General features: G+C 30.5%; 2 protein-coding genes across 3 annotated transcripts; one reads left to right on the forward strand and one right to left on the reverse strand.

Moving 5' to 3' along the window:
* Positions 1-6,999: 6,999 nt before the first annotated feature.
* LOC107931495 (serine protease SPPA, chloroplastic) lies at positions 7,000-20,050 on the reverse strand. Of its 2 annotated transcripts, XM_041077383.1 has the most exons (14): positions 19,443-20,050; positions 18,304-18,487; positions 17,692-17,829; positions 16,790-16,960; positions 16,605-16,708; positions 15,997-16,064; positions 15,235-15,401; positions 14,458-14,527; positions 13,887-14,041; positions 9,492-9,597; positions 8,514-8,601; positions 8,281-8,424; positions 7,518-7,582; positions 7,341-7,431 (listed from the first exon to the last, which is right to left on the reverse strand). In XM_041077383.1, exons 1-13 carry the CDS (start codon positions 19,863-19,865, stop codon positions 7,556-7,558), a joined length of 1,845 nt encoding a protein of 614 aa, XP_040933317.1. In that variant the 5' UTR covers positions 19,866-20,050; the 3' UTR covers positions 7,341-7,431; positions 7,518-7,555. The 2 variants fall into 2 exon arrangements, with proteins under 2 accessions (XP_040933316.1, XP_040933317.1); XM_041077382.1 differs by lacking the exon at positions 7,518-7,582 and having other exon boundaries at positions 7,000-7,431.
* A 3,177-nt stretch (positions 20,051-23,227) lies between these two features.
* LOC121206446 (protein Dr1 homolog) lies at positions 23,228-26,711 on the forward strand. Its single transcript, XM_041077384.1, has 6 exons — positions 23,228-23,533; positions 23,650-23,713; positions 24,835-24,924; positions 25,480-25,574; positions 26,159-26,227; positions 26,367-26,711. Exons 2-6 carry the CDS (start codon positions 23,659-23,661, stop codon positions 26,526-26,528), a joined length of 471 nt encoding a protein of 156 aa, XP_040933318.1. The 5' UTR covers positions 23,228-23,533; positions 23,650-23,658; the 3' UTR covers positions 26,529-26,711.
* Positions 26,712-27,334: the final 623 nt, after the last annotated feature.

Here is a 27,334-nt window from a genome sequence, read left to right on the forward strand (position 1 = left end):
GACTTAAATAAAAACTTTTAAATAATTTTGTGATTTAAATAAAAACTTTTAAATAATTCAATAATCATTTTATAACTTTTTAAAATTAAATAACTGAAATATAAATTTACTAATAATTTACTTATACATATACTATAAACTATTATTTTTATGGGAGAAATCATTTATTGTAATAACTATAAGTTAATAAATGTGGTGCAAGAAAAATCGTGCATATGGCTATAGACAAATTGAGAGGGGGGTGCAATGTTGGCGAGAAAGGAGAAAAGTCACGTGCCGCGCCTCATGTCTCTGCTCTTTTTCTCTGTTGCCGGGAAACGCGGGACTTTGTTCTCACTTTTCAGCAATGGCCCCCATGTGCATTCTTTTAGCGGTAATTTGAGCCAAATCGAGTATAGTAGTAAAATGTTCAAATTTATTTAAATAAAATAAAATATTAAAACTCCATTAATTGAATTTGATTAAGTTGTATTTTCAAAATTTTGAGTTTGAATCATAAAGATTGAATTGCTTGATCTCGTTCAGTTATGCTCATTTAGTTCGTAAAAAATAGTTTTTCTCGAGTTTAAAATTAATTTTATTCGAGTCGAAGATAATATTCAAATAAAATCTTAATTATTTTAAGATTTAAATATGATATAAATATATTAAGAATAAATCAATTTATATTTTTTCTAATCACTTTTTTAGTAAAAAAATAATTTAATTTTTATACTCAACTTGAAGCTCGAGTATTTATGCTCAAGTTCAAACAAGTTTAAATTAAAATGAAGTATTACGATAATCATTAGATAATTTGATCTTGTTTACTCTCTTATTTCAGAATTTGATACACCATGCTAGGCTAGTATAAACTATATTTACATTTATGTTATTATAAGGACCTAAAGTATAGGTAAAAGTACCACGAGGCCTTTATACCAAGAATCATATTATATTTTGTCTCTTTATTCAAAAGATATGCAAATTAATCTTTTATATATTAGATCAAAAAGTAAATTGTTCTTTTTTATTAAAATATTTTTTCATTTTTACTTTTAAAAACTGGTGTAGATAACAAAATAATTAGACAATTGCACATGAGATCAATTTTTAAAAATAGAAATGAATGAAACTTTTTTTTTAAACAATATCATTATAGGTTCAGATCATATTTGCTCTTTTTGACACAATACCTAGAATTACCCGTGGTCCTTACTCAACCCAAATGAATAAAACTTTTATTAGAATGACTAATTTACTATTTGATCTAATGTATAATAATTAATTTACTTATTTTTTAAATAAATATAATACAATATAATTCGACTCCATAATATATTTACAATAAAAAATATTATATTTATGTACATTTTCATATCAATAATTCATATTATACATATTTTAACATTAGAAAGCATATATGTTATACAGCGACAATCATGGCGAACATAGCATTAGGTACAATTAAACAGCTTGGCTTGTCTATATCAATTTTATATAAAATTAATCTTTTTTAATTTTGTGTGATATTGTTATATTTTAAAAATTAAAGGAACATGGCTGATCTGCTTTCATACTTTTGTTCCATTACATTTCCTTCTTTATATTATATTCTCTACTTTTTAGAAAAATATATTTATTTTCAACTCAATTCTCAGAAACTTCCTATAAACATGTTTACACCCATCAAATTAATTCTTTGATGCATTTTCGGTAATAAGTCGAGTATGAACGACAATATCTTTATGTAAAAATTCATTTATTTACATGAAATAAAATATATATACATATTAATATATCAAAATCTATTTCAAATTATTTAAGCGTGATACAAAATAGTCATCAAATTTACATAGTCCGTGATAAGAGGAAATATACTCCAATGATTATTGGGTCGAGTTGTAAGAACAAGAACAGATGGTAATATGATATTAAGGGGGTTGCATGAATCTTGATCCCTCTAAAAATATATAAAAAATTTTAGTTCATTCCCTAGAGATAATAAATTACACTTTGTCTCCTAAATATGAAAAAATATCTGTCTAATTCTTTAAAAAATAGTGGAATTATATATGATAAAATCACATTTTAATTTATCAAAATTTCATAATTTTATTTCAGTCACCTCTATTTTTTTTATTTTTTTTACTCCTAACCATTAAATAAGAAACTAGATTTCTCTTAAATAAAATATTGAGATTAAGTGTTATGAATGATGAAAACAAAACCGATAAAGCTTTACCCCTCATTTATAAATCTTATCCAACTCAAGCAATGTGATTAGAAGGTAGAAAATATTCTCTAATCATAAAAACGAAAGAGAGATGTTTTTAGTAACATGAGATGGTGATGAGAGGTCATTTTCATGCATTAGTGTGTGGGGCTGTGGGCCACGTGAGTCGACCCCCTTACTCACGTGCATTCTTACTCAATGACAACAGGGTAAGGACATCGTTTGTTTCGCAGACCAACATATTAGTAGAGTAATTTTATTTTTGTTTAATATGATTTTAATTTTAATATTAATTTAGTTTTTAAATTTTTAATTTGATACTTATAGTTTTTTTTCTGTTACAATTAAATACTTCAATCTAGTATTAATATTAAATTTGGTATTTGAGTTTTTCGTTTTTGTCTTGGTTAAGTGATTACATTAATTTTTTTTATTAGAGTACAATTATCAAATATTCATTAAGTCACATGATGTCATTTAATTTGTGAATTAAATTAAATATTGAAACTAAACTTAAATAATAAATTAAAAATAAAACTCAAATTGAACCTTAAAAATTAAAATTAGGCACCAAATGGTAATATTAACTTTTATTTTTGTTGGTGGACTGTTGTTAATATAATATAAAAATTTTAAATTAATATTTACATATTTAATATAATTTAGACAAAATACTTTTAATGTTAAATGATAATTTAAACTTGACTCTAGTTATTTTATCCAAAGTTTGATCCAAGCACATCCAGCGAATAACTGGACCAAGGGCAAAGTCAATAATGATGTGATGCGGAGGAGATAAATTTTAAAGAGATTGGAGAGGTGAAGACTGCAAATTTTGAGTTAAAATGAGTTTTTCTTTTTTTTATGAGAATAGTCATAAATACAAAATTTACATTTGACAAAAGAATTAAGAAAGGATTAAATTGAATTATTAATATTTAGAAGGTACTAATTTTGTAATTGTACCATCGACTAAGTGAGCCCAATGCCATTGCTCATACGATATTAATACTTTAAAATAAAATTCAATTATAACATTTTCAAATATAAAAGTGAATTTAAAATTTAAACCGTAATTAAAAACATTTAATATTTGAATCCAAAAAATAATAGAATGTTTATTTTTTAAACAAATTTCGAAATTATATATGAAGTCTAATTTTGTGTTATTTTATATATAAAATTTTATTTTAATTTAATTTTCATGAATTATTAACAACATTATTAATTATTACCATTTTGCGTTGAAATATTACATACACAAATAATTATATTTATCTAATAAAAAAATAAATATATGTATTTATTTTTTTAAATATATACAATAAATTAAAATTTAGATTTTATATATACATATAAACTACAACACAACATTCATATATGTAATTGCATTAAATTAAAGTTTATTTACCAAATTATATATTAAATCTTTTTTATTTATTTATTTTCTCATGCATTATCATGTCTATAGACAATAATTAGTTGACACTAAGAACAAATATATTTTAACAAAGAAATCTTTCGTTTTCAGTAACAGAAGCTTCCTCTGAAAATATGGACATTCCTTTGGTAAGGAATCGATTTAGGGATCAGTTAACAATATTATTTATTTATTATAATTATTTACTGAAAACATGGTACTTTTTTTTATTCATTCTAATGGACTTTTAATTTAATTTGATTGGAGTTTTGATTTTAATTATTTAATGTTAGTGAAAAGACAGGTGTAAGTTATTCCGTTAAATCCGCACACATCACGTGATTAAAAATGTCTGCCCACCATATCTTCACTTCCCTAATCACGTGTACAACTCACACTGCCATAATGTGGGGGCCCAGCCCACGATATTACGTGTTCCATTTTCCCATATTTAAAACAGATATTTTGGGCGCTACGGACAAAAATGGAAAACTAAAATGCGAATATAATATCTAATAAATAAAAATATAATCTATGGAAATTAAGATAAGGTAAGATAAATGAATGTGATAGAAGGAAAATCAATTTAATTGAAAAATATGGTTAAATTTGGATATTAGTTCCTTAACTCCGCATTAGTTCTAAATTTAGTCTCTATCTTTTAAATTAGACAATTTCTTGAATTGGTCGATTTTAATTTTTGTATTTTTAAAATTTTAAAATTTCAATTTTGATGAAGCGATAGCAAATAAATTTATTTAGTTAAATTCTGATATTAATTATGTATTTGCTTAAAGTTATAAATTTAGTCTATATTTTTAAATTTGATCATTCTCAATTCTTTTACTTTTCAAATTTTAAAATTTCAATCTCAATTCAAACTGTAACAATTAAATCCATTTGGGTAAATTCTACTACTAGTTTTGTATTATACCTAAAATTATAAATTTAATCCATATTTTTCAATTTGAAGTTCTTATACTTTTCAAATTTTAAAATTTTTATTTTGATACGGACAACAAACACTAAATCCATTAACTGATTTTTTTGTGAGTAATATATGAAAATAGCAAACTAACATAACATTACATGAGATAATATGTTTTTCGTTTACGATTTTGAAAATAGCAAAACTTACGCATTTGATAAAGATTAAAATTTTTAAATTTAACACGTATATAGATTAAAAATGATAAACTTAAATTATACGGAATAAATTAATAATTTACGTATAATATAAAAATTAATAACAAAATTTAATCTAAAAATTTATGGTTTGTTGTTTTGTATATAAAAAGAAAAGAAAAGAAAACAAATTATAAGCATGGTATAGCACGTGAGGTGGGGGTGATAACTGATAAGGGGGCAAGTACTCACGTGCGCCCATCCCTTGCCGTTCATCAAAACACACTACCTGCCGCCTTGCGTGCGGTGGGGTGGCGGGGTCCCGCCTCTATTTTATTTTGTTCTTTTAACGCCGTCAGTCGCCGTTAATTTTGTTTTAACGATTTCACGGTAGTCTCTTGGTAAACTTTAGGTGGAAAATATTCAAAGGTGCATTGGAGAATAAGAATTTATTTTTGTAGTTATTTAATATATATTTTTATTGATTGAGGTAATATTTAGATTTGAATTTTATAATATTTCTATTCGCGACAGACTCAATGTATATGCTTTTATATATTAATTTTCGAATAAATATTCATGAATTTGGGATTATATATATATTTTTGATAGTTAGATTCATTTTTGTATATATATTTTTGTTCAATTTAGTATATAAATTTCACAATTAGATTCATTTTAATTTTTAAACTTAGAAAATATAAAAATTTAATAATGTGAAACTCTAATATTGTATTACATTATCACTTAAAAATTAAAAAATAATAATCTAAATTTACTAGTCTCTTCAATATGACATGTGTTACACGTGAATATATGCATTTATATTTTTATTTTTTGTACAATATTAGATAAATATGTATGTAAAATATTTAAAAGATTTAAAATATTAAGATATTGTTTATTGATTAAGTAGAATAGTTTAAATTATGATCAAACTGTAATTAAAAATAGATATTATTTCAATACTTATTATGAGTTTGAATAAATGTAAAAAGGACTCTATTTTGAAAATTTTTGTAACTAATCTTATCAAAAAAATAAAAAAATATTTTGAGATTTGAGATTAGAGTTGGATTTAATTTATATAAGCACACTAATAATAGATAAAACTAATTATAATTTTAATGCATTAAAATTGTTGAATTAACTATTAATATTTGAATTTAATATTTCAATATTATTTTTTAAAAATTATTTTAGCATTTTACATTTTATTTTTTTCTAATTTAAAACCAAATAAAAATGTTATTAATTGAAAAATAAATTTAAATTAGATCAAATATAATCAAGTTAAACTTTATAAATCATTTATTTTCATAAGTGAAATAATTATTGAAATTAAATAATCTAATTGTAATAAATTAAAGATAAATTAAAAATCTAACTTTCTAAAAATTTAAAATAAAATCTAATTTAAAAATAAATACTAATACTACAATATATTTAAAAAATATAAATTAATTTTCTGCTACTATCCACCATTCTTGTCAGGATGTGAGGGTGTCCTTGGGAATGAAAATGCCAACATAATTGCACTTTCTTTCAGTTCTAATTGTTGCCACCGAAGTTTACCAAGCCAAGTTTCTTGCCATCTGAACAGCTATTGAGGTGTTCATGGATTTGAGGTGAGTGAGTAAGAAAGAATCGGATTCGGCTAGTGCGATTAGGTGGATACTTCAACTTACATTACGTCTATGGAGATTCTTGAGTTCGTTAAAGGAAGTTGGTTCGAGAGTCGCTACGATGGGGGAGGTTCATTTTGTGAAAATTTCCGGTAATTGAATCACTTGGCTGATGTACTTGCTAGAGATGGGATGAAACGAAGTGTTCTGTTTTCAGCCCTATGGTAGGGTATTTTAGTGGTGTGTGTTTTTAATCACAATTTGTTTTTTTTAAATAAAAATATTATGAAAACCCTTATATTAAAAGTTAAATTATATAAGAACAAATTAATCTCTGTTAAAAATTTTATTCATTTCATGAGGTATACATAACACGCCGCATGTAACGTTAATTTTTAATAAATAAAAAAAATCTGCTCTTTAATCTAAGATAAAGAGATTAATTTGTCAATTTTTTAATAAATAAAATAAAATCAAGGCAAATTTCTTTAAATAAAAAGAACAAAATATAATTTTACACCTAATAAAGGACCAAGTAAACTATTTTATTTTTTAGCCATTATATAACTAATTCAACTGCATAAATTTCAGCCAATCCGGTTTCCATAAAAACGTGACAAGTAAACATGTGTATTTATAAAATATCCTCAATCACACCACCGCAAACAATGTTATCAAATACATATATTGAACATTACAGGGATAAAAAAAAAAGTTTCAACATAAAAAAGGTAACTTCATGATTTTTTGAATTTAAATATAGTTTGACAAAAGAGCAAAAATATCCCCCCCCTCCCCAAAATAGTTGTTTAAGATCAAAGTGAACTGAGGTAATCTTTTATCAAACTGATGAGTGGGGTAGCATTGGGAAATCCCTCCAATCTCTGGAACATAATTCCGTCCATCCGAGCTTGAACCCCGTCGGAAAACGTCAAGTCTTGCAAAAGTTCTTTTACCGTTTGGTCTACTCCGACTATGGAGCTCCCTATCCCACTTAACACCTCTGGTAGTGTTGGCGATGGTCTCGATAACTCAACGAGGGTAACCTAATCCATTATTACCACATACATCAAATATTTCCAAAAGCACGAAAACACTATCTTAGTAAAAGTTGTTTCGGATGAAGAATAACTTAAATGCCCTTGGCTCGAGCAAGACAACAAAAGATGCTTATTCTGATAAATGAAAATGTGTTGTCTGCAAAGAAATCACAAGTCAAGATTATGTATTATCGATGCCGAATACCATAAATGTATATCATATTCTATTCTATAACAGGGTGCAGTTCTATTATACAGAATTTTGTTTCGGTACTCAACAGATATACGGTCGCTTAATTTCCTGTTGTAGGTGGCTACTAACAATGCTAATTACTTAATTTCCTCCACAACATCAGTCACTGAGAACATAAATGAAACAGAGTGATGCTTTGTCCTACGGGAAATATGTGGAGTAGCTCATGACCAAAAACTAATAGACATAACAAATCTTACAATAAAAAAACTAGGATGAGAATAAGATGCAAAAGCGGTAAAAGTACCATGAAGACTTGTACTACTAGGAGTCAGATTGCATTTTGCTCCCTTTACTCAAAAAATTGGCCAATTACCCTATTTGTTAGATCAAAAAGCAAATTGGTCATTCTGTTAAAAATTCCATCCATTTTTGTTATTAAAAATTGGTCTATGTACATTAGAATGATGTACACGTGGCACGCCAGGTGTAACTATCTGGTTATTCTATTAGCCACGCCAATTTTTAACAATAACAATGGATAAAAATTTTAACAAAAGGGACTAATTATTGCATTTCATCAAAAATTGACATACAAAACCTTTCTAATATCTTGGAACAAATTTCAAGTGTCCTAAAACGAGAGAGTTAAAAGTACTAACCGGCCTGTCTTGTGGTATCTTGATTTTATGTTTTGCAATGGCAATAGCCCGAGAAAGTCCCCCAATAGCATCAACCAAACCACGTGATGCTGCATCTTTACCTGCCCAGACTCTACCTTGTGCAACCTCTTCCATCTTTTCTACCTGTTGAATGATTCAAATTAAGATTTTTTTTCCCCTTTCAGAAACTTTACATTACATCTAAAACTCAAGATGAAAACAAATAAACATACAGGCATTGATCTTGAAAATGCAGCCTTGTCTCGAAATTGTTTATAAGCATTCTGCGCAGACTTCTCAAAAAGCTCAGCTTCATCCGGCCTGGTATATATTAAAGTTAGTTCTATTTTAATTTAATAAAGAGTAAACTACACTCAAAGTCACTAAACTATTCGAAAGTTTTTATTTAAGTTACTAGGCTATTAAAATTGCTGCTTTATTCACACCAGTTGTACCAATCAAAAGCTCTTCTTCCCCTTCTCTTCTAGCCAGACCAAAAAAGAAAACTTAACATCATAGTGACTTATATAAAATTTTCAAATAGTTCAGTGACTTAAATACAAACTTTCGAACATTTCAATGACCATTTTGTAACTTTCTGAAGTTGAGTGACCAAAAGTAAACCTTTAATAAAAAGAGAATCTAAACAGAAAAGCAGCTGTTTGTATGTGATCTAAAACCCCCCAAAGAAGAGAACAGCTAAGAAAAGAAAAAAATAATTAATAGAAAAGGGCCAAAACTTGGCTTTAGAATTCAAATATACGTTATTTCGACTCTTTCAAGTGCTTGTGTGCCAAAGACCTACCAAGACATGGATATGAGGATATAACCTTCCTAGGATCCTCAAAATATATGTAAAAACTTGGAAGTTTTTTGACATACCATGTTTCACATATACTCATATCTAACACTCACACCTAAAACAAACATCTTTCACTTTCCAAGGGAAATATGCAACCATGGCATTCACCTTAAAGGTCGCTGCTCAGCTGCAAGAAGTTCAGCATATCTTCCCCTCGATATAACCTTCCAAGGACACTCAAAATATATGGAAAAACTTAAAAATCTTGAACACACCTGTGTTGGACATATACTCGTAACTAACACTCACGCCTAGATCCGAGTAACATAGATTCCAAAATCAAATCATACAGAAATCCTGACATCTTTTCATTTTCTATCTAAATGAAATACAAAACTATGGCATTCACCTGAAAGGTCGCTGCTCAGCTGCAAGAAGTTCAGCATATCTTCCCCTTGAAATGACCTCCTTATTGAATCCTATTTTTTCGTATAGTTTCCCCAAGTTAAACTTCCCTGCAAGCAAGACAAAAGGGAAAACAAAATCAAATTGATTTTCATGACTTGCACAGAATCTGAAAGGCTTATGTAGGTGTCAGATTACAGTTTACTAATTAAGGAATATTTAAGTGTATCAGATAGGATTCTGTAAATATTTTACTGATTACTATCCCTAACTTTAAGGCTGTTTTTTTTAGACAGCATCCCTAGAGTTAGTCTGTTTCCTAGTATAGAGTTTCCTAAGTTAGGCTTACTATGTGTATAAATATTTATGTAATTTCTTATGAATAAGACGGAATAGAAAAAGCCTGTTCTTAACATGGTATCAGAGCCGTTTTTTAGCTCAAATTTTGGGATTTTTTTCTTTGTCTGGCAACTTCTTCTCATTCCCGATCAACCCTCAAGCCTGTAGAATTTGTTCAAAAGAAACATGGCTGAAACTGTCAAAACCAGCAACACTGGAGAAGGGAATTCTCAAGAATCATCTGTTGAGTTCAATAAAGAAGAAATTGAGAAGTTGAAGAATCTGCTGGGATCATTGGAAAAATCTCCTTCAATAGGTACTAGTGGTTTGGTTTTTTCAGGTATATCCTCTTCTCAAAATTCTAAAACCTCGAATATACCCACAAAAAGTTCTTGGGTCATTGACTCAGGAGCTACAGACCACATGACCCACTCCTCACAAAAATTTGTTTCATATACACCTTGTCCTAGTAGTAGAAAGATAACAGTAGCCGATGGTTCTGTGATCACAGTGGCTGGTCAGGGTGATATTGTTATAAACAAAACCCTTACTCTTAAAAATGTCCTTCATGTTCCAAAACTATTTACCAATCTTCTATCCATCCAAAGAATTACCAAAGACTCTAACTGTAGTATGGTTTTCTATCACAATCGATGTCTTTTTCAGGAACAGAATACGAGGAGGATGATTGGACATGCTAAGGAAGTAAATGGCCTATACTATATTGAGGAATCCAGTGGAGAAGTTAGTGCTCTGAATTCCTCACCATTATCTTTCATATCCGAATCTATTAAAACCAATAAAAACCAAATTTGGCTCCATCACCTCCGCCTTGGTCATCCATCGTTTAGAGTCCTTAAAATTATGTTTCCTTCATTGTTCAAAGGATTAACTGTTGAAAAATTCCATTGTGATGTCTGTGAACTTGCAAAACATAAACGTACCTCTTTTCCGGTAAGCAATAAAAGAACATCCGCTCCTTTTACTCTTATTCATAGTGATGTTTGGGGGCCATCCACTATTTCAAATATTTCTGGGGCTCGATGGTTTGTATCCTTTATTGATGATTGTACCCGTGTGTCTTGGATATTTCTTTTAAAACAGAAATCTGATGTAAGGTTTGTCTTTCCAACCTTTTACAACATGATCAAAACACAATTTGGAGCAGAAATAAAAAGGTTTAGGTCAGACAATGACAAGGACTATTTCAATCAGTTTCTCTCACCATATTTCCAAGAAAGAGGCATTATACATGAGTCATCTTGTGTTAGCACACCCCAACAAAATGGTGTTGCCGAAAGAAAAAATGGTCACATTTTAGCTATTACAAGAGCCCTCTTGTTCCAAAAAAATGTCCCTAAACAATACTGGGGGAGGCTGTTTTAACTGCTACTCATATGATAAATAGATTGCCTACAAAAGTCCTTGAATCTCAAAGTCCTATGCAAGTTCTAGCAAAATTCTTTCCTGATTTTAGTACTTCAAGTAGCCTTCCTCCCAAAATATTTGGTTGTGTTGCCTTTGTACATGTACATTCTCAAAATAGAGGAAAATTTGATCCAAGAGCTGTCAAGTGTCTTTCTCGGTTATTCCTCCACTCAAAAGGGGTACAAATGCTATCATCCAGCCACAAAAAATTTTTATGTATCAGCGGATGTTACTTTTGCAGAACAAGAGAATTTCTTTACTCGTCCTTATCTTCAAGGGGAGATCTTATTCACAGAAGATAAGGACAGAGAATTCTTTCTTCTTGACATTCCAGCTACTGTCCAGCAACCTGAAACAGAGCCTAATACACCCAAATCACAAAGAGGGATTCAGGACACTACTCGTCCTTTACTGGTTTACTCAAGGAAGAAGGCACCGGTGCAAGTTCAATCATCTTCTCCTCCTATACAACCTGAGGTAATTGCTGAACCTACTACTGAAACTACTGAAAATTTAGATGAATTTCCCATTGCTATTAGAAAAGGGATTAGAGCCTGTACAAAACATCCATTGTACTTATTTTTGTCTTACAAAAATTTGTCCCATAACCACAAAGCCTTCCTTACTAGCCTAAATTCTATCTCCATTCCCAAAACAGTATCCGATGCATTAGAAGATGAGAATTGGAAAAATGCCATGAAGGTTGAAATGGAAGCTCTTGAAAAAAATAAGACATGGGACTTGGTGAAATTACCGAGAGGAAAGAAACCAGTGGGATGTCGCTGGGTGTACACAGTGAAGTATAAATCAGATGGTTCTTTGGAGAGGTACAAAGCAAGATTGGTTGCTAAAGGGTACACTCAAATGTATGGAGTAGACTACCTTGAGACATTTGCCCCTGTTGCAAAGATGAACACTGTGAGAGTGTTATTGTCACTAGCTGCCAACCGAGGCTGGAAATTATGGCAATTTGACATAAAAAACGCCTTTTTACATGGTGATCTTGAGGAGGAAGTCTATATGGATGTTCCACCAGGATTCGGTCCAAATACAGGACAGGTAGTTTGCAGACTAAAAAAGGCTTTGTACGGACTAAAACAGTCCCCGAGGGCTTGGTTTGGAAGATTTACCAAAGTAATGCTCAAGTTGGGGTATAAACAGAGTCAAGGAGATCACACTCTGTTTGTAAAACACTCATCTTCAGGGGGAGTGACTGCTTTATTAGTCTATGTAGATGACATTATAGTGACTGGTGATGACCTGGAAGGAATGGAGAATTTAAAGAAATGCCTAGTAAAAGAATTTGAAGTCAAAGAACTCGGAAAGTTAAAATATTTCCTTGGTATTGAAGTGGCACACTCTCGGGAAGGAATCTTCATATCTCAGCAAAAATACATAGTTGATTTGTTGACAGAGACAGGCAAGTTGGGATGTAAACCAGCAGACACACCCATAGAGGTGAATGACAGACTTGGAGATGCACTAGAAGATGCAGCAGTTGATAAAAGTTCATATTAAAGACTTGTGGGGAAGCTGATTTACTTGTCTCATACCAGACCGGATATTGCCTATGCAGTCGGTGTTGTAAGTCAGTTTATGCACAACCCCAAAGAATTACATCTTAGAGCTGTGTATCAAATTCTACATACTTAAAGGCACGCCAGGTAAAGGAATCTTATTTAAAAAGGGGGAGAATTTAACCCTTGAAGCCTATACTGATACAGATTATGTGGGGTCTATGGTTGATAGAAGATCAACCTCGGGCTATTGCACTTTCCTAGGAGGCAATCTTGTGACTTGGAGGAGTAAAAAACAGAATGTTGTGGCTAGCTCTAGTGCAGAAGCTGAATTTAGGGCGATGGCTCTTGGAATTTGTGAGCTATTATGGCTAAAAATTATTTTGGAAGATTTGAAGATCAAGTGGGAAGGTCCAATGAAGTTGTATTGTGATAATAAGTCTGCTATCAATATTGCACATAATCCAGTTCAACATGATCGTACGAAGCACATTGAGGTTGACAGACATTTTATAAAGGAAAAACTGGACAGTGGCTTAATTTGCACTCCATTTGTGTCCACTGATGGTCAACTAGCAGACATACTTACCAAAGGGTTGTCTGGAAAGTTGTTTCAAAAACTAGTAAGCAAGCTGAGAATGGATGATATCCACTTCCCAGCTTGAGGGGGAGTGTCAGATTACAGTTTACTAATTAAGGAATATTTAAGTGTATCAGATAGGATTCTGTAAATATTTTACTGATTACTATCCCTAACTTTAAGGCTGTTTTTTTTAGACAGCATCCCTAGAGTTAGTCTGTTTCCTAGTATAGAGTTTCCTAAGTTAGGCTTACTATGTGTATAAATATTTATGTAATTTCTTATGAATAAGACGGAATAGAAAAAGCCTGTTCTTAACAGTATAATATTTGATTTTCAAGGTTAAAGAATTTTTAAAAGTATCTTGTAAGTTTCAGATGAGGAGGAGCCCAAAAAAGTTTGTAACTCAAATATTTTAGATCTGTAATTTTTCACCCCCAGACCACAGTTTAAAGTCCTTTGCAGCTATCTTTTGGAGAAACAGTATCTAGTCATACAAACTCCATGCTTATCAAATTTCAGAGAGTTAGTTCACCTGTGACAACTCCAATTGAACCAGTTAAAGTCAAATTTTCAGCAACAATAGTTTGAGCTGCCATAGCCATATAATATCCTCCACTAGCAGCCACATCACCCATGGATGCAATGACAGGTTTCGATGCAGCTAAAAGTTTGATTTCCCTCCACATTCTGGATATTGTAAACATAAACTATAGTTAGTAAATGGACCGATGTAGAATATTATATTATGTATTTCAAGAAGAAATTAAAATGATGAAGATTAGCACATAATACAAGAGTTTCAAAATTCAGCATTGTAGGGAAACAAAAATGATATCTCATATCAGAGAAAACGGGGAGATTTTTTTATGACATTCTCTTCTCATTGTAATATGCAAAATGACCGTAAAATATTCGATGACTAAAGATTAAAAGGATGATCTGAGGATTTCAGAATGAAGATGACACATAATGTCATGCATCACTTACAGATAAACAAGATACTGCATGGATATTGAAAGCTTATATATTCTTAATTGTTTCAACAATAATTAGATCCTTAAATGAATATTCACTAGAAAGAGTCAATCTTTAAAATCACTTACAAATCTGAAGCAAGAGCATCACCTCCGGGGCTGTCAATTCGTATGATAACAGCCTTGTATCTTTTTGATTCTACAGCAAAACAAAAAAGTATTATTTTAAAAACCTACTTTGGGGGAAGGGGGTTACCCGTAACCAACCTAAATAAAGCAGCAAGTATACAGAAAGTAAAATCTTACACTTTCTGCACACAGATTTTATTTTGGATACAAATAACAGTATGCACCAAAGGAATTCAAAATTAGCCATTTTGTGGTATAAAAACACTTAAGTGAGGTTTGTAAAATCCATGATTTAATTTACTCCGTTTTCTGCATTTCAACAAGAAAAATATATATTTGTATATTTTAGTAGCGAATATGATTTAATAGCCTTTATGAATAAACAAGTAAACAACTGCAACCCAACACCATGCATGCTACTGTAGAAGGCTGAAATTTAAAAGCTACGAATTGGTTTTATCATAGACTTTTTTTATAAGGAACATTTATTGATGTGATAAATGTAGGTCCATTTTATCAAAAATAATACTCTAATATTTCAAATTCTCTAAATCAGCCCCTTTTGACAATACATTTGTTTCTATCTTTTGAATCCTAATTCTCTAATATTTTGTATCTTTGACTTCATGAGAATGATCAATTGCATGAGCTGCAGTTAACTTATATGTCAATACAAAGTGTTTAGATATAGGATATGGTCCTCCTATATGAAAACTTTAGAGTTGGATTTTTTCCCCAATCTACACACCATTGCATGCAAGTTAAAATGAGGTATACCTCGGACACTACGAATCTTCTCAATGATTTGCTCTGCAACGATACCAGAACTTGGCGAACTTAATGGACTCCTCACACGGCTAATGCTCCCAGTAGCTCTGATCACAGCTATTAGGTCTTTACCACCTGTTAAACCGAGAGTCCACTTCCTAACTTTGGAGTATTTCCTACATTTACAAAGAAAGAGGAATCTTAAGTAAAATGCACAGCAATTAAAATTGCAAGCAATGGCATAAATATTATACTAGTGTGTGTGTATAAACTATATACACCATTAAAGATGATATTCCTTTGATAAAAAGATAAGGAATGTAACATACAAGTGTCCAATAGATTAAACATGCATTGCAACATTATATACACAAAAAAAAGAAAAAGGGGAAAAAGCAAAGATTATCGAAAATGAAATTTATAGTACATTTCATAATGTAAGTCTTTGGACAACCAGATTAGGAGGTTATATGATGAACAGTAGCATATACCATAACGCTCAGCTTAACGTACGACTTCAGATGTGCATATAATTAGGGTTCAAGCCACACAATGAAGATAAACCTATCTAACCAACCTTTTTCCAAGGGGTTTGAAACTATAGGGCTATAAATTTCAAGTTGACAATTCAAAGATTCAATGGTTGGAAGTTGGAACTCCCTTCAGGTAATATTGTAGGGATGTATTATCTTCAAATTTTTGAAATGACAAGAAGTAATATAGAAATTTCAATGCCCTGAAGATTATATCGAAAAAAACGAAAGAACTCACTTGTAATCAACCATAGAAAGCTTTTTATCCTTGTGGACACCAAGCCTTTCTTTCAACATTGAGATAACCTGCAGAAGTTACAAATATCAAATATTAGTCATATAAATTTCTACAGTTCACTTAGAATTAAACTATAGACCAACCCGTCATGACATTTTTTTACTACTCTCAGCCACATTCTTCAATATATGTTACAATGCAGGCAAATAGTGCAGAGAGGAAGTAGTTTGAATAGCCCGAGCTTATGTACCTCAAAAAACTTAAAATAAAAATAATGTTGGATACATAGTTGCTATGTTTTAGAATATTTTTTCTTCCTTTTTATTCTCTTAAGGGCTCTACATCTTTGAAACCTTTACCCCATAACAACTCTTAAAGAGATAGGGTGATGCTGCTCGGACTCAAGTGTATAAGTACCGGACATGGATTTGTCCAACACAGGTATGTTCAATTTTTTCAAGATTTCTGTGTATTAGAAGAGTTCTTGGAGGATCACTTCCCCATACCCATGTTTGGATAGACATCGAACACAAGTACTTCGAGAAAAATGAAGAATCAACGCAACATGGAGATAGGGAGCACTATTATCAACTGTCTGATGATTCTACCTCATCATCATAATGTATATTTGTTATGAATCCCTCCTCTTTTAGCTTTTCTACTTCATAGACCCCTTCATTAATAAAGTTCTCAACATCTTCTCGTTTCTTTCCTGTATAAGATTTGTGTGAGCAAAAATTTTCTTTTATGCTTTGAAATAAAAAACACAACAAAAAGAGAGAGTAAAAGACACCTTTTGAAGAGGAAACTACATCCAGCCAATTCCCATATATGTTATCAAGCAATGAAGTAAGCATCTCGCAATTTTCTTCAGACATACTTTTCCGTGTAAGTTGGTCCCCAGCACTTTTGTATTTACCAATCCTTTGAACCTGTGGTTCAATTCCAATTTTCTCAAGAACTCCTGCAAATAGATTTAGACCACCAACCTAGTGTTAAATTCAAGTCACAGCATGGCATTAACAAATGCTATTAAACAGAGAAGACGAAAAGTTGAAATTATGAAACTATAACTATCACAAGGAGGTAAATAAAAGAAAATAAAGCGATGAAAAGAGAATTATTTTATAAATCTATAAGATGCAAACAGACTACCTACAGGTTCCTGAATCTAGGATGCTCCAACTCTTCATTTTTCTTAAGGCATTCGTGTCCATGAGTCTGGCACATATTTAAACATTGGTAAGGGAATACGGCCCCCTCAAAGACCCTCCAATACATTGAAAAACTAAAAAGGAAAACTCGAATATACCCATGTGGGAAACATCCGTATCAAACACTCACCCCGAGTCCAACTAATTTAGGCCATGAAGATAATAGAGGCAGTTGAGACTATTTTCTTTTCCAAGGGTCACTTTAATAATCTTAAAAGTGCCATCAACAGTTAAAAGGATTGTAAAAACTCCGCTAAAAGGCATTTAACTAAGCGTTAGTTACAAGCTAATTGAAGCCAACAGCATGAATATTAAACCATCTGGTCCTAGACTATTATCTCCCACAGATGTTTATTTAAAAACCATATCGCCAGTGCTTTAACCATAAGGTTAAGGTTCCCTTATTTGCAAGCTTCTCAATAAAATGAAAGACTAACAAAAGAAAGAACAGAAAATACGAGAGAAATTTCAGTCAACTAACCTCCAAGGAATGAAGCTTGAACAGTCAGACCATACAAAGAAAAATAAGCACTTGGTGGTGCATAAATCTCTTCGCAGGCACAAGCAAGGTAAAACTCTTTCTCCCCACATGCAGGGATGTAAGCAATGATGAACTTACCTATAAGTTCCATAAAAGATTAAATTTCCAGTTTAATTCCTTTAACAATAAATTAAGTATTTAAATCAAATCTAACATTTGGATAGAAGAAACTTGTTTTCTTCAGATACATTTACCATATGTTAACTTTTAAATTTGGGAGAAATATGCTTGAAAAATTAAATAGTTATCCAAAATAAAAAGTTATTAAAAAAAAAAAAAACTTAAAGTCCAAGCTAAACTTAAGATATAGCCATTAAGCTTGCATAGTCTGAACTCCAAAGAATCCATATATGCATACATTGAATCATGTACTTGTCAATTAAAAACTGCTTTCATGGTTCTTTAACAGTATTTTGGTCATAGAAGCTACTTTCCTTCTCAAAGAATAAACTCACTGGTTTTTAGTGGATTACAATACCCAAAGTTGTCCAACAGTTCAATTTGTGCACAGATATCAAACTTGAAGTGAGACAATGAACTAAATGAATCTACCTGATTTCTTAAAGTTCAAAATATGCCTTCGAATTTCTTCAACTTTTCCCCATCCGCAGTTCAAAGGTTCTATGTGGAGATAGACACCGGAAATGCGAGGATCGTATGCAGCTTTTACAAAATTCTCGCAAATTTGTGGCAGAGAGAGTCCTGAAGAGAAACGGCTCTTTAGCTGATCAGATATCTGAACATGGAAAGAGCAGAATTTTTTCAAATCCAAAAAAAAAAAACTATAAAAAGCTAAATAATGCAAACAATTTCTTGGGAAAATGAAGTTCAAATATAAATTAATGGCAATAAGGAGGTTCATTTGAACTAATCCAGGTGCCGTTGTTAAGCAACCTTTAAATCATATAATTTTATCTTTACCCAGATTTCCCTTTTTCAAATTGCAAAAAATAAAAATCTAAAGTATCAAGATATGTGCTGAAAATCAGACGTATTGACAACTCTGCTAAAACAAGACTAAAAACACTGAATTCTTTAAAAATGAAGAACCATTTTCATAAAAAATGGATGATGTAATCCTTCTACAAAGTGAATTCATTTCACCTTAAAGTAGTATCTCCATTATCATCAGCAAAATCCCATTTCTGTTTTTCAGGATTCTCAGCACAACTATTTAGTATTTACTACCAAATGAATAAAAATTGAAAATATGATTATCAAACAGACAATAAGACACATTTACTACTCAGTTAAACAAGATTAAAAACACTGAAATCTTTAGAAAGTGAAGAACAATGTTTGAAAAAATGGATATAAAATCCTTTTGCTAACACAATAGTTCCTGAAACTGAATTCATTTCACATGAAAGTAGTGTCACCATTATCATAAGCAAATAACACCTTTTCTTTTTTCATGATTCTCAACAACTATTTCCTACCAAACGAATAAAATATGAAACTAAATATGATCAAACGATCAAGCATATTAACTCAGCTGAACAAGATTAAAAACATTGTTTCTTTAGAAAATGAAGAACAATGTTCTTAAAAAATGTATATAACATCCTGCTGCAAACAAAATAGATCCTCAGAACTGAATTCATTTCACCTTGAATTAGTGTGAATTCCCAATATATACTGCCAGATCAGAAAATAAGCTTAAAGAAAAGGGAAATTGAGAAGAAGCAAACCTGGCCACGCAGTTTCATAGTCAAAACACTGCCTTTTCGAACCCTTTGCCAAGGGAAAGCAATAAGCATCTTTAACTTAACAACGAAACTCTTCCACCCACTAATTTTCTCATACTCCATTTCCCCACTAGGATACTCGATCTCCAATTGTTCAACAACTTTTTCTTCTTTTTCATTTTGGGTCTCGATAGAAGACGAAGAATCATCGAAAGCTCGAGTTGAAAAAGAAGAAGGGAACGAAAAGCTTGGGCTATGGAAATGGTGTTTAAGAGCTGGCAAAGAAATGGAATGAAATGGAGAGATGGGAGAGTAACATTTGGAAACTGATGGGATTATAAGAGGCTTTGAGAGGATGGAAGTAACAGTTCTGGGATGGATTCTGGGCGTTGAATGAACAGTTTGGAAGAGTAAAATTTTAGACATGTTATTGGGATTTCGATTTGGAACTGGACTAAGCTAAAGAATTAAAGTGAAGAGAGAAAATATATCGTAAAAGTGGCGGAAAAGAAATGGCGGAAATGGATGAGGAACAGCAAAATTGGGAAAAAAATAAAAAGGTAAACTTTCCTCCACGTAACACTGTTATGCATTACCCGTTGCAGGTGTACTTTTTGGGCTAAATTAGAACTGTAGTTTGATTTGAAATATCTGTTGAAATTTTGTGTAACTAGGAAATTGTTTTAAAGGATCATAAATGAATAATTTTTTTTGAAGCAGCAAAGCATAATTTTATTATTATATTAATTTTATTTTTTAAAATTAAAAAAAATTATATAAATAAATATTTATTTTTGGGGTCAAGTCCAACTCCTCCTTTAAAAATTAATTTTTTAACTCGAATAAAAAAGATAAAATTACATTATTTTAATAAATATTTGTGTTTTTTAAAATTAAAAAATTAAAATAAAATTACATCAATGATAATCATCCTCTTACCCATATATCTTTGGAATGATATTTACCATGTTTTTATTAGAGTGCATGGGCTAAACTTGCCTATAGTAAACCCCATATAATATGAATATAGAAAAAAGTCAAATATGATATGAAAAGTAACAAATCATATAAATACACAAATATATTAAAACTTAGATAGCATTTTTTTAAAGAGTGTAATGTAAGTTATTAATTTATAAAAATATATGTAAATACAAAGTATTTTAAATACAATACAGATATATCAAAATCAATCGATTGCATTTAAAAAATAATTTACGTTATAAATATAAAATGTGATAATATTTTATACTCAGTCGTGCATACCATCGGTGAATAATAATATGGTATTTCATTATTAAATAAAACAAAAAAATAGATGACTTATAAATAAATATAATTAACTTTTTTAAAACATAATTAAATAATAATTAATTATAAATAAATGTCGATACTCTTAACTTTTAAACATAATATCCTAATTTGGAGAATTATTAATATTTATTCATAATAGTTATGATTGTTATTTAATTATGTTGAAATAAAATTATTAGTATTTATTTATAATTTTTTCATATTTTTTGTTTAATTTAACAAGAATGTGTCATACTTATTATATACTGATAATACATGGGACATATGTACTAGCGATACATCAAATATTATTCCATATAAAATATATTAAATACCAATGATTTTGATAGTGTAAAATTAATATCCCATACTTTGTCTTTCATACTTGTCTTGTTTAACAATTAAAAAAAAATCATTGTTGCGATAATCGTAACAATATTCATTATATTTACAACTGTAATAAGCAATTAAACATTGTATTACGTAATTACAATTTAAATATCTAAATTCACCACGTAGACGAACCAAGCATTTTCACGTGCCTCAATTCGCCAAAATTCGCCGCCTTTCATACTTGCTCACACAGCTGAGCAACGGAAGCGACCGCCACCATCGGTTTAGCCAAGCAACTCGGACTTTCTTCACCGGCCATAATAACAAACACCTCGTCTGATGCCGGCATATCATAATCTTCTAATTTATTCATATTCGGCTGATACATTGGTGTTTCCAAGTGATTGCTCGGTGCTGGATTCGATTCGGGCTGAACTTTAGAACATAACAACTTTAACAACAACATCGTCATTAACGAAATTACCAAAAACAGCCCAATGTACAGGCATGCCTTACCTGTGCTCCAATGCAAATTTTCAGGCTCGTTTGATGATGGAGAAGACATTGAAAATTTGAAAGTCCCTCATTTGTTTCAGCCTGGGTTTATATATGTGTGTGTATACATATAAGCCATGAATGCGTTAATTGATGGAATTGTTTGAAGTTAAAAAAGGCATGCAAAAGCATCTTTGCTCGGTCAAATATGGGTATTCCAACTATTGTCCTTAGTGCAATCTAGTCCTCGTTACTGTAACTTTGCTTAATCGCACTTGGACTTAGATGTTATTGTTAGTAAATTATTCGAGATTAATTAAATCAAAATTTATTTAATTTGATAATTATAAGGTTAAGCTTTAATTCTAACAACTTGAGCTATTGATTAAATAGAACTTAAGAATAGCAATACTCGATTTGAACGATTCGTGAGTCTAATTAATATTTTCATTTTAATATATTTTTATATTATGAAATTATATTTTTATTCTTACTATATAAAAAATTTAAAATAAAAATGAGCTTAATCAAATTCAAATTCAATATTAAATATAAAAATTGATAAATAAATTAATAGAGCTTGAGCTCAAATAACTTAATTATATTTCGAATCAAAATTCCTCTATAAAAATTAAACTCAACTATAAAAGTACTTCCCGTTCACTCATTAAAAAAACCACTCACTCAAATATTTTTTTTATTGCAAAATATAATTAAAAAACGATAGGGTGTGTTTCATTTCGGGCTCAACATGAAAGGTAAAATATGAAATGGACTCCAATTGGCAATATTCGAATATAAAATACGAATACAGAATTATTTTAAAATTTATATTAGCAAATATATATTTTTTAAATGTTATGCCGATACAACAAATTATACAAACGCCACATAAATTCATCTGTCATCATCATCATCTCATATTTGCATAGATTTGTTAATAAATTATATCTGAATTTAATTATAAAAATATATTTTTAAAATTAATTTTACTGATAAATAAAATCCTATTTAAACTCAAACATAAATTTTCAAAAATCCAACCACAACTCAACATGATTCATAAATTTGTCTAAATAATTTATATTAAATTTGTTTATTGGTTAAGTCAAACTATATTACAAATCGATTTAAAATTTTTCAAACTTATATTCAATTTTAACTTATTCAACTCGATGACCTATTTCACTTATTAAATTATTAGTAAATTTATATTTTAGTCACTTAATTTTAAAAAATTATAATTTTTTTAATTTTTAAATAGTTCAATGATCTAAATAAAAATTTTAAAAAAATTTAATAAATATTTTATAACTTTTTAAAATTAATTAATCAAAATATAAATTTATTAATAATTTAATGATGTATAGTTTACTCTTTTTTATAATTAAAATTAAATAAAAGTATTGTTTATTATCACTAAATCGATCCAATTCAAAATGAAGAAGCCCTTTATCTAAACTTTCTTCCGAACTGGACGGATCATCCGACCCGACATTTCGTCAAACACTTTTATTAACAAAGTTTTATTTTCCTCATGGATCAAAAACAAATAATGAAAAAAAATGAAAAATAGAAAAAAACTTTAAAAAAAATAAGGAGAGAGTTAAAGCCATTATCACTCACGCGCTATAAAACGAATTTTTGAAACACGCAACCAGCCTTCATATCCACTTTTTGCGCGAATATTTGGAGGCTCCTAAATTTAGCGCGTGGCATCCCGCGCACCCACTGAATGTTCGATTTTTATTTTTATTTTATTTTTTAATTGTTTTTCTTTTTTGCCCTAATCGACTGCGATCGAGAGGTTCCTCTCTTTATCGTGAAGTCCCTTGCCTTTATCTGATAACTCAATAAATCAACCATGTCCTTCCCCTTGATCTCCCACTCGACTCGGATCACGACTCGCTCGACTCGTTTAGCGTTTTTCTTTCAATAGGTGTACCCGCCTCGACGACTTAGTCAGTAACTCGGTGAGTTAATTCCCTCCTCCTCTTAGCCTCTCGATTTCCTCCCTTTCATGTTTTAGATCTGTTTGTCATCTGTTTGATTTTGATTTTTTTTTAATTCTAATTTTTTTGTTTTGAAGAATTAAACGATGGAGCCGATGGATATCGTAGGGAAGTCGAAGGAGGACGCTTCGCTTCCCAAAGGTAATTTTTAAAATTTTATATTTTATATTTTCTGTTTATCTGTTTTCTCGTCGTAATTTTCATCTTATTTGTTTGCTTTTAATTATTTGGTGATTTCGATTATGTTTATTTTTTTTCCCTGAAAATTTTCTTTCTCGTTTATTTCGGTTTTATTGTGTTGTAAAATTTATTTAATTTAAGACTTGAATTTGCTAGTGTTTCTTTTGTCTACCATCACAGTTAGCTAAGAATAAATTAAATTACCCAGTTTGGTGCTTAATTTAGGGTTTTGGATTGTCTATGTCAACTTATGCTTTGAATAATGGTAAATAAGTGAATGAGTTGCCATTAAAAGTTAATTAGGGTTCTTCTGAGTAAGCTACCAAAAGGTGAAAGCTTGAAGAAACTTTAATTTGATGAGGTTAGGAAGTGTGATGAGATGGATTTAAGAACATACGTATCTTTCATGATATGAAGATAAATTCGTGTTCAAATCTAATCTTGTCTTTGACTAGCTCTCGTTTGTGAGAGTTTGGAGCTTTTTCAGAGGAGCTGATCTTTTAGCTAGTATGACAAAGATGTTTAAAAATGATGTTGGTTATTATATGTATTTCTGTGTATATTATACATATTTTTGTTTTCAAACTCCAAGGGAGGTTCTTGGCTAGAGCTTCTATTAGAGGGATTGCATAGCGTTGGTTGAGGATTGTGATGTATTTTGAGGATGGGTCATATATCTTGTATGAGAAAAGAGTTTATTTCAAATTTGCTAAGAGCATTATTAATTGACAAAGGTTGCAAGTTTTTGGATAATTATACCTCGTACTGGTTTTTGTCTTTGCTTTCCCTGGTAAACTCTTTTACATGGCGAAATGGAGTTTATTAGGCTGTAATATTTTTAAACACTTTACATGGTCCACTTTTGTTGCAATTTATGATTCTATTTTTCCTTTACATTTTGTTGTAAAAAGAGAATGAGGTTGTCAAACTTTTGTCTAAAAATAATTGAAATCCTTCTTTGTGGACATGCAAATTATAGTAATCGTATGTCTGTTTAGGGCTTTGCATCTGAGCATTATGGTTTAGTTTGGATTTTTTTATTGCTTTATGATATTAATTATATATATTTTTCCTTTTTTCAGCAACAATGACCAAAATTATAAAGGAAATGTTACCGCCAGATGTACGCGTTGCAAGAGATACTCAAGATCTTTTGATTGAGTGCTGTGTAGGTTAGATCATAAGTTCAATCTTTCTTTCTTCCTTTCTAGTCTGCATCTATTTACTGTAACACATTTTTACTTGGTTTCTACCGCCAAATTTCTTAGTTTTTGAATTTTGTATTAGTGATCACTACCAGCGCTATGCTTTTGCATGTTAGTGTAAAGTTACTTGGTAAATACTAGTGCCTACAGACTTGTGACGAATGATGGGAGCATTCTTCTCCTAGGAAATTTTTATTTACAATAGTAATTGACAAGTTGAACCATTGTCAATATCTTTTCTCTTGTAAGCACAGGAAATGTGTCACCTAGAAGTACTTGACCTAACCATACTATGGATGCAACTTGCAGTTAGTCTCATGTGGTTATACTTGGTATTTGCTGTGTCATTGATGGTTTGGGTGCAAAAAAAAGCTTTTCCTTGTCAAAATCATGTTTGGCAAATTTATCCACCATCGATATTATTTTTACATTGTTGGGTGTCTACTGTCCCAAACTATAGTCTAATTGGTAGTATTAGTTTCTTGTTTGTTGGAACTGATTAAAACTTCAATCCCCTGGCAGAGTTTATCAATCTCATTTCATCAGAATCGAATGAAGTTTGTAACAGAGAGGAGAAGCGGACCATAGCACCCGAGCATGTACTCAAGGCTTTAGAGGTTTCTATGTCACAAACCTACTTTCACATTTTAATTTGGTTTCTTTTATGTGTGTAATTTTATTGTCTACTTCTTGTTGCCTTGTTAGGGTTTAAAAAAGTAATGTCTTGAATAGGATCTTTGCAGTATGGTTCAGCAGTAATTTTATGCTTGTAAGCACCTAAGCTTGCTTTCGGTATTAAGTAAAAACAGATAGAATTTTGAAATTGTTTATACCATAAAAATTCCAGCTATCAAGGGTCTAAAAGGGATATTTTTGTGTTTATATTAAGCTATGCCTTGACTACCCCTTGCTTGTTCAGACAGAGACTTGACTGTTGAATATGTTCTGCATATGTACTTTTTCTCAGCACCATGTGAAGTCAGGTAGCTTTAAGCAGGAATTGCTTAACTTTGTCGATTGAATTGGTTCACACTAGAGATTTCCAGTGATCATCGAAATTGGTCTGTTACCATTGTGCAGTTTACTGCCTTGCATTTATTTTAAATTTCTGATCATACCGAGTTTTGAGTTCTAAGAAGGCAAAAAGGGTTTACGTAATATAATTGTTACTAAAACTTTATGTGTGCACATAATTTGTTAGGTTCTTGGGTTTGGAGAATACATTGAGGAGGTCTACGCTGCTTATGAGCAACACAAGATCGAGACCATGGTAATTATTTTGTCTTCTTTAAGCCTGGCCTCAACTTATCTCTGCCCTTCGTGTTAGTGTAGGCATATAATTTCTTTCCTTGTTATGGACCAAGAAGTTGGCACTCATAACTGATGGTATTTCTTGAAATACATCTCAGCATGACTCTTTGAAAGGAGGCAAATGGAGCAACGGAGCAGAGATGACTGAAGAGGAAGCGGCAGCTGAGCAGCAGAGGATGTTTGCTGAAGCACGAGCAAGAATGAATGGTGGGGCTGTTGTCCCGAAGCAACCCGAATCTGACCCAAGTTTAGAGAGCTAACCATTTAGGCTTATTTTTCTTTCACAATAGGTAAGCATCCTTGATTCTTCCATTAGTGCTTCTTCTAAAGTTCTAATCTTCGTATATTATGTACAAAAATGAAAAAAAAAATGCATTGGCCCATGTGGATATCTGTGAATGCTGTCTATAACTTAATGCAATTAGCAAGAGTTTGTTCGTTTCTATTAGTCGAAACTACGTAACGAATGGTGACTGAGTTATATCTGATTTGGTAGTTTTTAATATTTTATATAATTACTCGCAAAAAAATGGTATCAGAAAATATTTAAAATTTGATGCAAAATATAAATATCATATGATTCAAATTTGATATAAATATATGGATTATTAGATTAAGAGTTAGATTGAATTTTGTTTCATTAACTTAATGGGTAAATTAGTCTTTGTACCTTTGATCAAGAAGCAAATTGATATTTTTTTGTTAAACTTTGATTTCTGTATATTAATATGAGTTATATATGATATGTCAAAAATTTAACATAAAGATCGTTTTCTTTTTGATATATGGATTAATTTGTTATTTTTTCAGTAGAATAAAATGTAATTTAACTTTTAGTACTTTTACCGATTAGATTAAATCAAATATGATAATATGAAATATGAAATATATTGTGAATAATGGATTAAGACTTGACAATCCAAATTCATTAATGTTAAGTTTGCAGTGTTACAGTTTTAAATTAATTATAGAAATATTAAACAAAATATAGATATTCGGCATCTATATTGGAATTAATATTATTAGATCTTTTATTCAGTACATTATTTTTTTATTTAATTATATG

This window comes from Gossypium hirsutum, chromosome A09 (assembly GCF_007990345.1).
Source record: "Gossypium hirsutum isolate 1008001.06 chromosome A09, Gossypium_hirsutum_v2.1, whole genome shotgun sequence".
NCBI lineage: Eukaryota > Viridiplantae > Streptophyta > Magnoliopsida > Malvales > Malvaceae > Gossypium > Gossypium hirsutum.

Coding starts and splice junctions, on each gene's coding strand:
- LOC121206446 (XM_041077384.1), top strand. CDS start 23,659: ATGGAGCCGATGGATATCGTAGGGAAGTCGAAGGAGGACGCTTCGCTT. Junction 23,714..24,834: donor GGACGCTTCGCTTCCCAAAG/GTAATTTTTAAA, acceptor TCCTTTTTTCAG/CAACAATGACCAAAATTATA. Junction 25,575..26,158: donor ATGTACTCAAGGCTTTAGAG/GTTTCTATGTCA, acceptor ATAATTTGTTAG/GTTCTTGGGTTTGGAGAATA.
- LOC107931495 (XM_041077382.1), bottom strand. CDS start 19,865: ATGTCTAAAATTTTACTCTTCCAAACTGTTCATTCAACGCCCAGAATC. Junction 18,488..19,442: donor CTATGAAACTGCGTGGCCAG/GTTTGCTTCTTC, acceptor TTCCATGTTCAG/ATATCTGATCAGCTAAAGAG. Junction 14,042..14,457: donor GATGCTCTTGCTTCAGATTT/GTAAGTGATTTT, acceptor TACAATATCCAG/AATGTGGAGGGAAATCAAAC.